This window comes from Prosopis cineraria, unplaced genomic scaffold (genome assembly GCF_029017545.1).
Source record: "Prosopis cineraria cultivar Desert tree isolate PC_DT_omini unplaced genomic scaffold, ASM2901754v1 PC4, whole genome shotgun sequence".
NCBI lineage: Eukaryota > Viridiplantae > Streptophyta > Magnoliopsida > Fabales > Fabaceae > Prosopis > Prosopis cineraria.
Window position 1 is genome coordinate 8137000 of NW_026555335.1, and position 15329 is coordinate 8152328.

General features: G+C 33.9%; 1 protein-coding gene across 1 annotated transcript; it reads right to left on the reverse strand.

Annotated features, from left to right (window-relative positions):
• Positions 1–981: 981 nt before the first annotated feature.
• LOC129308462 (uncharacterized) lies at positions 982–7174 on the reverse strand. The gene is made up of 7 exons (XM_054949573.1): positions 6910–7174; positions 5414–6118; positions 5220–5281; positions 3862–5141; positions 3326–3593; positions 2501–2654; positions 982–2038 (listed from the first exon to the last, which is right to left on the reverse strand). The coding sequence occupies exons 2-7, from the start codon at positions 5589–5591 to the stop codon at positions 1371–1373; spliced, it is 2610 nt and encodes an 869-aa protein (XP_054805548.1). The 5' UTR covers positions 5592–6118; positions 6910–7174; the 3' UTR covers positions 982–1370.
• Between the last annotated feature and the right edge of the window lie 8155 nt (positions 7175–15329).

Genomic DNA, 15329 nt, shown 5'->3' on the forward strand with positions numbered 1-15329 from the left:
TATCTTGAACCCAAGTCTAGAAAAAGATGAACTCAGAAACCATCAATGGTGAATTTGAACCTATGACTTACTGTGGACATCAATGATAGGAGGAAGATGAACCCAGATCTAGCAAAATCAAACTCAAACCCATTAACGCTGAACTCAAGCTCGAACTAGCAATACCGATGGTGGGAAGAAGATCTCTCAAACTTGAACCCTCTACCATGGACGTCAATGGGGGGAAGAAGATCTCTACTATTTTCAATCTTGGGGCATAGTGTCGGCAGCAAGGGCAATGAGCACAGTATCAATGGCAAGGGGCACAACGTTGCCATCAATGGCAAAGGTGGAGATAGGAGATGACTCAGATGAGGGAGGTCATGGTGCGAAGGGACAATTTGGTTTGAAAATTTTCAATCTTAAGATTAATTTTCCAGTACCAAAGGGAGGTGGTACCAAGTATTCCCACCTAAATGGGATTGAATTTGGACATAAACATGTGGTATTACCCAATTCCAAATTGAGTCCCACTTATTTAATTCTACATACTAAACAAGGTTTAAGTTCAAGTTTTTATCTCTTGCTTCCAACAAGAGATCCACATCTCTGTCCCTCTCTCTCTATGGTGGTGAAAGAGTTACGCGCGTCTTTATTTTACCTGCGTCTCTCTCTTTTTATTTATTTATTTTGGCATGTGTGACAAGCTTAATTTAAAATTAAAAATAATTAATCGCAAGCACATTATGGGAATGTTAATTTGCAAGAGGTTTTCGAATTTGACAGTCAGGCTATTGATAAAGTTACATTGCAACAATTGCTAATTAGCATTTGACCCACATGATTCAAGAGGCTCTCAAATAAATTTCACATTATTGGATCTGGCTCTGGCTCTTGTTCATTTGTAAATTAAATTCAAGAATGAAAACCGCTGCTTGATTGGCAATGAGTCACATCTATGGTGACTGATACAAGGAAAATCAAGATATCAATAAAGGACAGTGAAGCAACAGAAATAAATGACTTTATGTGATATTTATATGACTTTGTAATCCACTTTGAGACAATGCCAAAAATCTTAATCACACACCCCAGAGGGTAGGGAAATAGGGATTTAAAACAGGAAGGAAGAATCATTTAGATGTTATATCGCAAGGTTTCGGCAAAAATATCATCGACCCAAGAGTAAAATATCTGATCCTCAACCTCAGCTTGTTCGAAAGCTCCGATATCAAAATCTAGCCATCTTCCATATTAGCTTATTATGTTCCTTATCCACCACAAGCCATCAACCAGAAATCTCCTTGGACAGGACACTTCATACGCCAATCGTTCATTCTTTCTCACAATTGCAACCCCCTTCAGCCCACCATTGTAACAGCATTTGGATGTTAATTTTGCAAGATTTCAGCGACAAAATCATTGACCAAAGAATCAAATATTTGATCCACAACCTCTGCTCCTAGTTCAAAAGCATCAACATCAAAATTGAGCCATCGTCCATATTGGCTGCTCATGTCCTTATCTACAAGTTCATCGACCATTGAATCCCCCATGGCTCCCCAACTAGAAATCTCTTTGTACACTTCCTCAGCCAACCGTTCATTCTTTCTCACCTTCATGACCCCTTTGGCCCACATTTTGTATCCCCCACATGCATAACGCCTACACGCTGTGTCCATGCATTCACTCACACAATCAAACATAACTTTCCTGTTTATCCTTGACTCACCACCAACATTCTCAAACCCTTCTTTCATGCTTTCCAACTGATTGAATAGATGGGGGCTCACAATCTCTCGTGCTTGACCAAGGGCATGGTCCATAAACATCAGTTCTACATTACACAATATTTCTTTCACATAGTCCAATTCCCATGTACTCGATCTTCCAAACTTCATTACAGAAAATGTACCTGTATGCTTCTTTAAAATAGTTCCAGATGAGGTTGAAGAAGCTGAATCTGATAACTCAGTGTCAGCTTCTGCATGATAAAACTTCCTTGAAGTGTTCGGACCAAAGACTTCCTGAGCTTGGACAGATGAGCACAACTTGCTTTCTGACATTGGATATAGCAAACATTAGGTAATGGAAAGAAATAATCATTGTCATAGAAAGAATATTCTAGAAAGGCACATGCAAGAGACAAAGATTGTAAATTGCGCCGTGTTTATTCAGTCAAGATCTTGGGGTTTATAGAACAATGTGGGATATCCTAATAAATATCAAATCAACCAACAACAATCTTATTAAATGTGATCAGTCAACCAAAACCGAATAGGAAATTATAATAAATGGAAATCATGCATCAATTATAATTAGATCACATTTAACACCCTCACTCAAACTCAAGATGCCCTTGAGTTTGTAACAACTTGTATTATTTGATCTAATCATATCACATTTAGCAGTAATGATTAGTCATGTCATAGTTAAATTCAATAAAGATGATTAACAGTCCAATCCTTATAACTATAAGCAAATTTATAAATATATACACATACAACGGTGCTGCTTTTACCTCCTGTGCTATTAATAGCACTTGTGCTGACTAGAGATTCACAACTTTCAGTTGAGAAAGAAGGTTCAAGAACAGAGATTGGACTTGGGTGTCGACAGTTGAATAACTGTGATTCCATATGATTGGACCTAAACTCCTTCATCCCATCAACAACCTGTAGTATATTCACGTTAGTTATTACTACATGGACTTGCATATGGAAGACTCAATTTTGTAACACTGCAAACTTCAGTGCCATTCTCGATGTTTCAAATTTGTCATACATTAGTTACAATTAAATGTTTCAAACACCATGCTGCTAGGAAATAATTAAATATTTGGTGAGAAAACTTTCAAAATACTAATAAACAGAAGCCAGGACGATCCATATGTTAGATACTAATGCAAGCCATTCTTTAAGCTTTTGGGGTGTATTCAATCTTGATATGGGCTTGAAGAGATATGTTACATGTGATAATAAGTAATGACGATAAATTTCTCTGAAGTGTTTTCATCAAACCAAATTCTATATTCTATAATAAAAGTTTCCTCCATATGTCAAGTTTTTACTGGACAGTTATGAAATGCCTAAAAAGTGTACCTAAGTTTACTCCTTCCCCATCAACTCAAGCTTTTTGGATGAACTGGTTCTTGACTCTTGTTTCTTGGAACAGGCCAAAGGGAGTAGTAATTAGCCTATCACATATTTTGTTCTTTTAAGCCCAGTTTCACACCAATCAAGTCTAAATTTCTATGTTCTCTCTTTTTAACCGATCAGTCATCATTCACAAAAACAGAATAAATAAAACTAGCATTCTAAGTAAGAATTATAATCTTGCCACATACCAATGACTTATGTTTTGATGTTACATCTGGAAGACTAGTGGGAGAGATGTCAGAATATTGCCTGGTGCATAAGGTATCTGTAGATATCACGTCTTGGTCCTTTTGTTGGAATCTTGGGAGGGGATTAACTAAACTAGGGGAAGATATCGGATCTACTGAGTTTGATGCAATACTAGAAGACGTCCAGGCTTTAGAAGAGCTGTTATATGGAGTATCAGCTCCATACATTAATTCCTTAGTTTCTGCTCTAAAAGAATACTCAAAGCATCACTAGCAATCACATTATATCCTACTGGAGTTGCTGCACTGTCTGACTCAATCAACACTTGTTTAACGTGGTGATCCAAGGAACAACCATTACCCTTCTGGCCAACTTGCCTAGAAGTCTCGAAACCAGTGTTATTTCTTGCCAATGGTGTGGTAAACGTAAAGGAAACAACATCCATGTCTTTTCTTTTGCCTTCTCCTGCCCAATTAAAGCTGCCCTTATTAGACTCAATAGGCTTCTGTGTTTTGTCAATGAACAAATTATCTACCTCCCGATCATTCCAGTCCTTGTCGGTGGACCTTTTCTTTCTAGGGAAATTATTTGTACTGGTATAGAAAACTTCATTTTCACAATCTGAGGCACCCAAGCTTGACTTCCTTGTACCAGTTTTGGGTTTCCCGGCAGATCTACTACTAGAAGTTCTATGACGTCCGTAGGATGAGCCCCCCGACAGAACTTTCCTATCATTGGAAATTGATGCCTTTGATGGTAGCTTGCCCTTATCAACCGAACAATTCTGTTTTTGATTGTTTTTCGGAGAACACCATTAGTACCCTGCACAGAAGATTTTTTCTGCAAATTCTTTTGAACATTAGTCCTCAAAGGTGGGTTGGGTTTAAGCTCGTGATGTTCTTTCTGCCCCACCAAACCTCTACTGCCATTCAAACTCAAGCCTTCCCTCCTTTGAACATTCACTTTTGCTTGGATTGCAAGCGAGATAGACTTTCCTTTATTCTGTAGTGAAAAATCTTCTCCTGCATCCGTTGATCCAATGGATGAATCCGTAGATCCATTCCAACTTTTATTTAAGGACTGTCCCTTGAGATACATAGCAGCATTTGACTCAACCAATTTTTGAGAACGTTCGGAAAGCCTAATTGTTCTTTGAGAAACCTCTCTTTTTTCTTTCAAATCTCTGGCTCTGGATTTTACTGTAGATAACCCAAAAAGAGGTCCTTTTTGTGAAGCCTCCACTTTTTCTTTAAGTCCTCGAACCTTCAATGACACAGAAGACGAAGCTATCGATGGAGTTTTAGGCTTTACAGTAGCTTGGGGCCGAGGTTCGATAATCCTTGCAGCTGCTTCCATTATATAAGCAGGGTTGTTGCTTGGAACAAAGCCAGGACTCTTGATAGGAGACAAAAGCTTATGATGTGTAACAGGAATCGATTTAGCTGACTTAGGTGGCAATACTTCTGTTTGGAACTTCTCAATTGGCCTGCTAACGGTCTTCCGGGGCTTTGGCTCCATGAAGTTCCTCGAAGAGCTCTCAACTTTTTCACCCAAATTTCCAGAATAAATGGCATGATCATACTGATAGTTGAGATTTTTCCTGCAACATTGAGCATCTTGAAGGGATGGGGTATCAAAATATGGAGAAGAATAGGGCTCAGGAAAACCAGAAGGGGGTAGAGCATCTAATCCCATAAGCCGAGCAACTACGCCTGGGACCCTTGTTCCACATGCCTCATCATCTGTAACTGATGAAGCATAACTATGATCACTTCCTCTAACACTTGCCCCGGCTCCAATTTCATCTTCATTCATCTGGAATATTTAACAAAGTAACAATTTACTTTCATGACCAGAAACTGTAATTTTGGGAGCAAGTGATTGTGATATTACCACCACATAGGGCCGTGTCATTGCCAAGTTGCCATCAACTTTTTTTCCCTGCTTCAAAGATTCTGCAAATGAAGAAGAAAAAAAGACTGCCAAAATCAAAAAATAACTTACGCCATAAAACCTTCATAGAAGGGATGCATAAAGCAAAATGCATGAACATATTATCATTTATTCAAAACAGACAGAATATGTACCTGGTACATCTGACTTAGAAGCAAACAGTTTCTTCCGAGATTTTGAAGTCCAGTCAAACAACTGGAAAAACCCACCAACGTGTCCACCTCCACTTTTTGTTCCTGCTTTCTCAACTCCCATTCTTGAAGCAAAAGTAAATAGACCTTCATGTAATATATTTTTATAATACAGAAACATTAATACTTTTAATTCAAGGTAAAATTATAATTATAACCCATCTGATTCAAAATAGCTCCCTAAAAGTTCAGAGAAAAATAAAGTCGATCTAGAAACCTATAATAAACCATAATACTTTGGAATAAATGTAATAAATCAAGATGTGTCCATGGCACAGAAGAGCAACGCCAGAAGATTTCATCCATTATCTACTGCTGCAACCTAAACCTAACTGTTACAGCAAGTTTTTTATAGGTTCGCTTGTGTGCCCCTTAATCTTCTTTGTGCATTTATGTTCATTTTTTGTGTGCAATAAGTCGATTGTTAACAATTTGAATACATTTGGAATTTAGAATTAGAATAACGGAAACTGCAGATTAACCAGACGCGAGGAGACCAATGCGGAGATAATCCTTAAAAATTAAAAACCATACTACCTGTCTCGTGTGAGAGAAATCAATAATAATCCCAGCAGCCTTATATGGTGCCACACAAACTGCAAAGCATGGATACGGCCATTGCTAATCCTTCCAATCAAGCATCTGGTCCTGAATAATTACACTGACATGTGAACTTAATATGAATTATTACGTTAATCAAGTTTCTTCTTAATAAAACCATAATTGCCACAAGCAACGAATGCCACTTCTATGTAGCAGATCACGCAAACCAACTGCCGTTATAGTTGTACCAGTTCAGGCTTTAGGGTACAGAATCAGATTAATCCATCAATCAAATAGGTTTAATCGGAAAACGACAATAACAATAATAAAAAAACATCCTATTACTTTTCGTATCTAAGCAACTATCAGCCACCTGTCAGCGACACCAGTATAATTAATCTGAGTCACCTGACCAACTGGCGAAATTAAGCGATCATTAATTTGAACTCGAACATAAAGCATAAACTCAAGTATGCTACCAATATTAATAAAGAAATAATATAAGCTGAATAGTCTTCTAAAGAGAAACTTGAGTGTCCAAAGAAATGTTCACGTCTTTCACAATCTATTTCCCCAGTCAAATGACTTCATGTAGTGAAAGGGAAGGAGATAGATAAATGTAGAAAACTTAATATATATATGTATTCTTTCAACTCATCGTTTTTGCCCTTGAAAATCTCATCAAGCAAGCATACACCAGAGTGAGGAAGGAGATACAAAGCAGTGACACAATCCAGAAAAGCAAAAACAATAGGTGATCTGCTACTTCATTCAACAAAATAGTGACAAAGACAAAGCGTGAATCTGAAAAGCCAGATGCCAATAAATAAAAAGAACCCATAAAAGAATATGAGGAACGAAATAAACTCTAGAGTGGCGCAGAAGCAAGAACTTACAGAGGAAAAAGGGGTAGATCAGAGAAGACTGAAAGGAACGCTATTCATTGCCGTTTGCCCATTTGAACTGATAACTTAACAAGTGAAAACAATAGGCTCTTACTAGCAAGCCGCGATTTCAATTAGCAGCGTTTCAGTATTCCTTCGTGCGAGCGAGAAAATCAGCAACCACAGGAATGGGGATGGGAAACTTGTCAGGCAGGACAGTAGGAGCGAGAGGGAAAGAAGGGTGTTGATAACTGGTGGCTCGTTGAGAGAGAAGCGAGTCGAGCGAGACTGGGCGCAGTTTATTAGTATTTAAAAAAAAAACATATATATTTTTGAAATACGTTTGTAATTTTGTATTCGCGAAGTGGGAGAGTTTATAACGTCTCTTTGTCTTTGGAGAGGGGTCCGATTTCAAATTTCAAATCCCAAACGGGAAACGGAAGTCAAAGGGAGCCTGATAAAGTTCCCTGGCGGTGCATTTGGAGCACTAACGCACCTGTATCTGACTGACACATATCATGAAATCCTATACCATTGGAAAAATTTCAATCCACCCCTCATCCAACATAATTTCAATCAACTCCACAATTCTTAAATTTCACCGCATATGAAATTAAAAAAATAATTTAAATAATTTTATTATTTTTAGTGCAGCTAGGTATATAAATGACTCATGTAAAATAAATAATTAATTAATATATAAAAAATAAATAATTAATATGGGTGAAATGAAATTATAAATTCATTATGTTATACTTTTAGTGAGAGTTATAAATTAATTTTATATATTGTTTATTTTATATATTAGTTATTTATTTTCTCTACACAAAATATTCATGCACTTAACCTTTGCCATAAAAAAAAAAGGTTATTTAAGCTAACTCCTTAATTTTATTTCAATCCCTCAAATGTGCAATGTAATCTTAGAGTTTTAAAAATTGACTAAAATTATGTTAGGTTAAGAGGGCTAATTGAAATCAGTTCTTCCTCCTTATTAATCATGTTTCAGCCTTTATGCACAAAGCTTAAAAAAAATGTTAAATTTTATTTTAATCCTTTTACTTTACATTCAATTTTATTTTAATCTCTTAATTTTATAAAATATCTTTTTGATCTTATAACTTTAAAACCATCATTTTTAAAATTAAGAAATTTTGACAAAACGATCTCAAATGTTAACATAATAAGTTTAATTTTTAAAATAACAATAATTGATCAAAAAAATAATTTGAAAGTGACAGTATTAGGATTAGATGACTAAAAAATTATTTTATAAAATTAAAAGATTAAATTAAAATTTTATATAAAACTAAAGAATTAAAGATACACTTTTAGCAAAAAAACATCATTGATGAGTTTGTTTTTTAGTTTTTAAAGTGTAAAAAAATACACATAATGATTATGAGTTCGTGTAGACAGAATTAACTTTGCTAATGTGTACTTAATATATTAACCCATTTACTAACGTGTACTTAATCTTTCATTCATCTCTCATATTTTGTTTAAATCAAATATAAAAGGAATATCCTTTATTTTTAATTATAATTGGTTATTAATTTTCATGTTAGCATATCGTTACCATGTCAGCAAAGGCTAGTAAAATCACAATGAAATTAGCCATGTTAATGCTAACTTGTGATTTTTATGTTCAGACTAATATTATATACTACTTAAACTAAAAGGACTAAGAATACCAAAATAAAATTATAGAAAAAATAAAACAAAATTAAAATACAAGAACCTACCTTATTTTCCAACCAAAAAAAAAATCACCTTCTTCTTCTCCTTAACAATATGAGAAATTGTTACATGGAATCCCATAGCATTTATTTATTTGATTGAAAATCAAAACTACATAAAAACAAGAGAAGTTACATAAAATTAAAAAAATCCAAGAATTCTTTTATTATCATCATCAACTATCCTCACAATGCAAGATGATGGATGATTTAAAAATACAAAAAATTAACATGTAGTTCGCGAGCCTATTTAGATGGGATATCGGCACATTTAATATACCCTGTAAAGAAAATGAAATCAACATTTCAGTTCCTTGCAATAATTTTTCTTGCTGCCCCAACGAAATCAAGTTATAGATGGTTCTCCATGGTCCCTGATGGCTTGCACACAGTCAAATACTAAACAATGACATACTTGACTCCACGGTAGCATTTACGTTTCAACCAATAAAAACAATTAATTACAGCAAGAGACACAAATGTATGTTGAAATAAAAGAAATTGTCAACCTATTTAATTTAAACTTTATTTCTTAAAGAGGGGGGGGGGGACCAAGTTTAGTTAAGATTATAATTATAAGTGACAGGGTGCACAACTTTGAAATTGGAAGTTTTGTAGCGTCCAGCAGCAAGAGATGCGGAGAAATGAGTTTTGAAAATTCAATTTGAGACCCACTTTTTGTAAATTTGACTGTGGCTCAACACAGCCGATAAATCAAATTGCTTGAACTCCAAAGTTCATTAAAAAAAAAAAAAAGGACGAGGGATAGAGGAGAATGTGAGACTAGAGAAGCTAAACTATAGAAATAACAATTAGTTTAGTTGCAGTTGGCTTGTTTAATCGATTCCATTATGATCTTGAGAAGCTAAATTTGACAATTTTGTTAAAAGTTTTGGTTGGCTTTGTCAGTCTAACGAATCTTGCTCTTAACGCAACTAACGCACTGGTGAAAAAATAATAATTTAAAATTCACTTTTTAAACCGGTTACAGCAAATGAGGTATGAAAAAAAAAAAAAAAAAGGTGACGACATTGTCGCAATTAATTGGCATGGTTTAAGATATTGAGTTGGGTAAAACTAGAACTAGTTTCAATAATATTTTTTAAATTGGTTGACAATATAACTGATTTGAAATATGTGACTATTTTAAGAAAAATTAAATTCTTGTACTTTCTAAATCTCCCAGTGTAGAAATATTCAAATTTTTTAAAAATTATTTTCTAGACCAATCTCGTATTAAAGTGGTTTAAAAAATGATATAATAATTATTTTAAAATTAAAAAATTACTTTTTTGACCAAATTTTCATTTTAACCGATTTAGAAAGTCTTTCTAAAATCCTATCCACCTCTATTTTCTTAGATTTCATCTTCCCTCCCTATTCAAAATTTCTGAACGTTGCAGAAAACCAACGTTGCGCCTGTCGTCGTCTTCAATCTATCTTCTTCGTCCTTGAGTTCTGTTTAGGTTCCTGTTCATCTTTGGCGTCGTCTCCATCTAAAGCTTGGATTCCTCTTCTTTGTCTTTGTGCTGTAGCTTTGAGTTTATCTTCTCCATCTAAAGCTTGAGTTCCCTTCATCTAAAACTTGCTCCACTCAAGTAATTTTAAATCTACCCTAATGCTCCATTACTCTTTTGGGTTTCGTGGGTCCAAGCTTGTGGGTCTAAACAATTTTTTTAATTAATTAATGAATGAATGCTTATCTTATTCCTCTTCTACTCATGTTTTTCTAGGTTGCTCTTGTTCTTCAAGCTCTGCAACCTTTAGATTCCTCGTGCTTTCAACTCCTTCTCAAGTGGCTTTCTTCTGCCTTCAAGCTTCAGGTAGGTTTTTTTTAATTAAAATTTCTTAAATTATAAATTGAAATGCTTGGGATTGTTGTTGGCTAAGTTGAAATTTTATTTTAACCTACTCTTGATCATAATTTAACTTGGTTAAAGCTTGAATTCTAGCTAAAATTATGTATATCTTGATTATTGCTACAAAAATACTTGGGATTGCTACTGGATGAGCTTGAATTATGGACTGTGACTTTTGATTTGAATTTGAATGTAGTTTGAATACATGATAAGGCAACTTTTAGGTATAACTTCGCTGAAATTTTTATAAACTTGTAATTTGATAGTGAAATTTTTGTTTAATTTTTAGAGACTGCATGAGTAATTGCTAAATTTGCTAGCTTATTAGTTAAATTTGTTAGGAATTGATGTTGTCTCAAATGTAACATTGAATTCTTTATGCTTTTTAAATTGAATTATTGTGCTTTCATGACTGATTTATTTTATGTAATTTAGTGGAATGCTGGTAGAAGAGGCAAGATGTCTTTAGAGATTGCATGACTTGTTTTTTTGTCTCTTAAGGTCATATTTTCAATTGTAAAATTATTGAAATGTTCAACTTGTATGGGAGACTTTGCCAATTTTTCTTGAAAAACTTATTATTTGGCCTTTTCATTTATATGAAAAGGGCCAAAAAAATATAGAATTGACTTCTCTCCTTGTGCCTATTACATAAAAGGAAGCCAACTCTAAATAATATTACTCAGTGTTCTCCAAAGAATTGAAAATTTCAACTTAAATTGAAAATTATGGAAATGAGCAATAATAATCTCTCAATTTTGTTACATTTTAAGAATTTAACCATGGATTGAAGTTGAATAAATGCTAAATGATATACCAAAGAGTATGATAATTGGGTAAAGAGGTTTTTAGACTTTGCTAAAAGAAATGTTGAAGATAATAGTAGTAAGTTTTATTATCCCTGTATGGATTGCTTGAATGAGAGGAGACCGAATTCTACAGAAATATACACATACTTGATTTGTAAAGGATTTTGCAAAAGTTGAACAACATGGATATGGCATGGTGAAGAGGTGGAAAGGCCGAGGTCGAATACATCTCAACAATGGAAGGTTGATAATGATATGGAGGATCAGTTAAAGGACATGATTCGTGATATTGGAGAAGAGATTTTTAAGCAATCACATACATATAAGAATATGAGCAATGATGTAGAGAGGCCTTTATATCCAAGATGTGAAAAATACTAACTATTGTCTACATTATTAAAATTAATGATCTTGAAAGCAAGACATGGATGGAGCGATAAGAGTTTGACATAATTACTCGAGTTAATTAAGAAATTGCTTTTGGATAAAAATGTGCTGCCAAATCAATACTACGATGCGAAGAAAATACTATGTCTATTGGGCATGAAATACAAAAAAATTCATGCATGCCCTAATGATTGCATGCTCTATAAAAAAGAGTTTGAAGATGATATCCAGTGTCCAATATGCGAGACACCAATATACAAAGAGAAAAAAGCTTCTACGAAAGTGTTGTGGTATCTTTCGATTGTACCAAGACTCAAGCGCCTTTTTGCTAATGAAAAGGATGCAAAAAATCTAAGATGGCATTCAGATGAGAAGATTAATGATGGAAAGATTTGACATTCAACCAATTCTAAACAGTGGAAGAAAATTAATCAACTATTTCTTGAGTTTAATAATGACCCAAGGAATCTTAGGCTAGGACTTAGTATGGATGGCACGAATCTTTACGGTAGCCTTAGCAGCATCCATATTTCATGGCCCGTTCTTCTTATGATTTACAACTTATCTCCTCTATTGTGCATGAAACGCAAACATATCATACTTTTATGTTAATCTCAAGATCGAAACAATCAGGGAAAAATATTGTTGTTTATCTAAAACTTTAATCGAAGATTTGAAAGAGTTGTAGGAGGTAGGTGTAGATATGTTTGACGTTAATCAGAAGGAAGTCCTTCAAATACATGCTATGATCTTTTACACTATAAATGACTTTTCTGTATATGAAAACTTATCCAGGTATAATGTTGAGGGGCACAAAGCATATCCTATTTGTGAAGAAGGCACTTGTTATTATCAACTTCAATATGGAAGGAAGACGTCTACCTTGGTCATAGAAAATTTTTTAAACATAATAATCATTATCATAAATTAAAGAAAGCTTTTATAGCAATTAAGAGCATGAAGATGCCCTAGAGCTAATAATGTAACATCTTTAATTTTAAATCAAGATTAATTAAGTTTAAATAGACCAATCAAGTGTATTTGTGAGGTGTGTGGCCAGAGAAGCCTAACAGGCGTGTTTGGTCTCAATTTCAGTTTTAAACGCAGGTCCGAAGGAGAATCAGGTCACCCGAGAATGAAAGAGAAAGAATTTCTAAAGGAAGAAATTCGGTGCTATGCATTACAGCTTATAGTTAGTCCACCACGGTGCATGCATAATAACACACCTAGGAGAAGCTTTCTATGCCATGCATGGCGGAGCATTATGTGTTTGCTGTTCGCTGTGATACATAGTTAAAATTTTATAATATTAAGTCACGAACCAGAAGTAAAAAATAAGAGAAAACAAAAGGAATCAAGAAAGTGATGAAAGAGCTGAGCTAGGGCTTAAGGAAACTGATTATTGGGAGTAAATTAGAGCTCATAAACACCAAAGATAAGCTTCCTTGCTTAAATCCTCTCTTCTTCCATTTTCTTTATAGTAGAGGTTAGGGTTTAATTGTTAATGATAATTTTTGATCCATAGAGGTTATGGGTTCGAACCCATTAACCTAAATAGAATTAAAGGGAGTAGATTGAACTAAGTAAACTTGATATTTATAATTTTATGATGATTGGTAGTTGGAGGACATTAAATGTCTAAAAATTCCCATAAATTTAGTGGTTGTGAATAATGAGGCTTCATTAATGCCTATCTAAGAACTCAATATTATTAATGAAAGTTCAAGAAAGCTAAGAAGCCTTATGGGTACTTCTACATGAGTCTAGAATAAATCTTGAGTATTAAGAAATGATGAAATATTAATGAAAAATAACTCAAAATGGATATTGATATTTGCATGGTAAATGCTTGTAGTGTAACTACCATTGGCACCATTCAATCTTTTAAAAAGTTTCAAGAGTGAATAGTTGAGGGGTGAAACCTTTGACCTCTCAAAGGTTTGAGGTAACCGAGAAAATTCTATCTTATGCTCGTGTGTGTTTACTAGTTTATTGATTTATGATTTATCATTAAAATGTGTAAAATAAAAAAAATGCAAATGTAGCTTAATTTGTTAGGAAATCCACTAGATCAAATTTGTGAGTTTCATGCTTTGTGATGTAAAATTTCCTTGAGAATAATAGTGGTGGATTTTTGTATTTATGTTTATTGGGAGTTCAATGATTTTTGCAAATTGAGAAGTAACATGAATCTTTGTTTAAGTGAAGTTTAATGATGTTTTAAAATAGTGAAGTTCAATGATTTTGATAGTGTGAAGTACAATGATTGTAAAGTTAGAGTTTAACGACTTATTTGTTTTGAAGTTCCATGAAATGTGATTGAAAGTTCAATGATTGTGCAATGACGAAATTCAATGAAAATTAATATGTGAAGTTTTATGAATTGTATGTGTAAATTATGACATGAATGTGCATTGCATGATCTTAAGAGGCAGGAGTTCCCTTAGGATGAGGAATAGATGATAAAATCTAAGTGGTAAGGCCCCATCCGTGAAGATGCCCTAAAGCCAATGATCAGAGAGTAAGTTTATGAAAAGGTAAAAGACATTAATGTTATCTTTAGAAAGAAGATGAACAGTACAAGTAAAAGGAATGTATCGAAGAAGAGGTCAATCTTTTTTTAACTTCAATACTGGTGCCATCTTGATATGAGATTATTAAGAAAAATGTGTCTGATAGTATTGTTGGAACACTACTCGACATACCAAGAAAGTCCAAAGATGGTGTAAAGGCAATATTAGGTTTGAAAGAAATATGAATATGAGAAGACTTATATCCAAGGCTAGATGGTAAGTGAACTTATTATTCACCAATGAAACACACATTGTCCAAGGTTGAGAAAAGAAGCTTTTTTGAGTGTTTACATGGTATCAAATTATCTTTAGGATATTCTTCTAATCTTCAGAAGCTTGTATCAATGAAAAATTTAAAATTGGTAGGCTTGAAATCTCATCATTACCATGTTATAATGCAACAACTACTTTTAATGGCTATCTGAGGCATTTTAGAAGATGATATGAGGCACATTATAGTTAGGCTTTATTTCTTCTTTAATGCTATATATAGTAAATTCGTTGATTTCATTAAATTTGATGCATTAGAAATTAAGGCACATTTTATCTTATGACAACTTAAGAAGCTCTTCCTTCCTTCCTTTTTTAATATCATGGTACACCTAATCATTCATTTAGTATGGGAGATAAAATTGTGTGGTCCTGTTTACTCATGATGGATGTATCCTATTAAAAAGATAATGAAAATTCTAAAAGGTTACGTGAAGAATCCATATCAGTCGAAAGCATCCATTATTCAAAAACATGTTTCTGAAGAAGTGGATGAATTTTATCGAGACTACTTGAATAGAGTATGACCTATTAGACTTAATATCTCTCATGATGAAGATGGGGGTAAACCTGGGGTTATGATGAAGAGTGTAAGTCGTGATCAATTACAACAAGTTCACTTATATATCTTGAACAATATTGATAAAGTTCAAGAGTATAAATATGCTCATCAAGATCTTATAAGAAAAGAAAATACTTGAATAACTGAGCAAAAATTGATTAAGGAGCACAACAAGAGTTTTGCAGCTTAGTTCAAACGAAGGGTTAAGATGGAGAAATGATTTAATAATATAG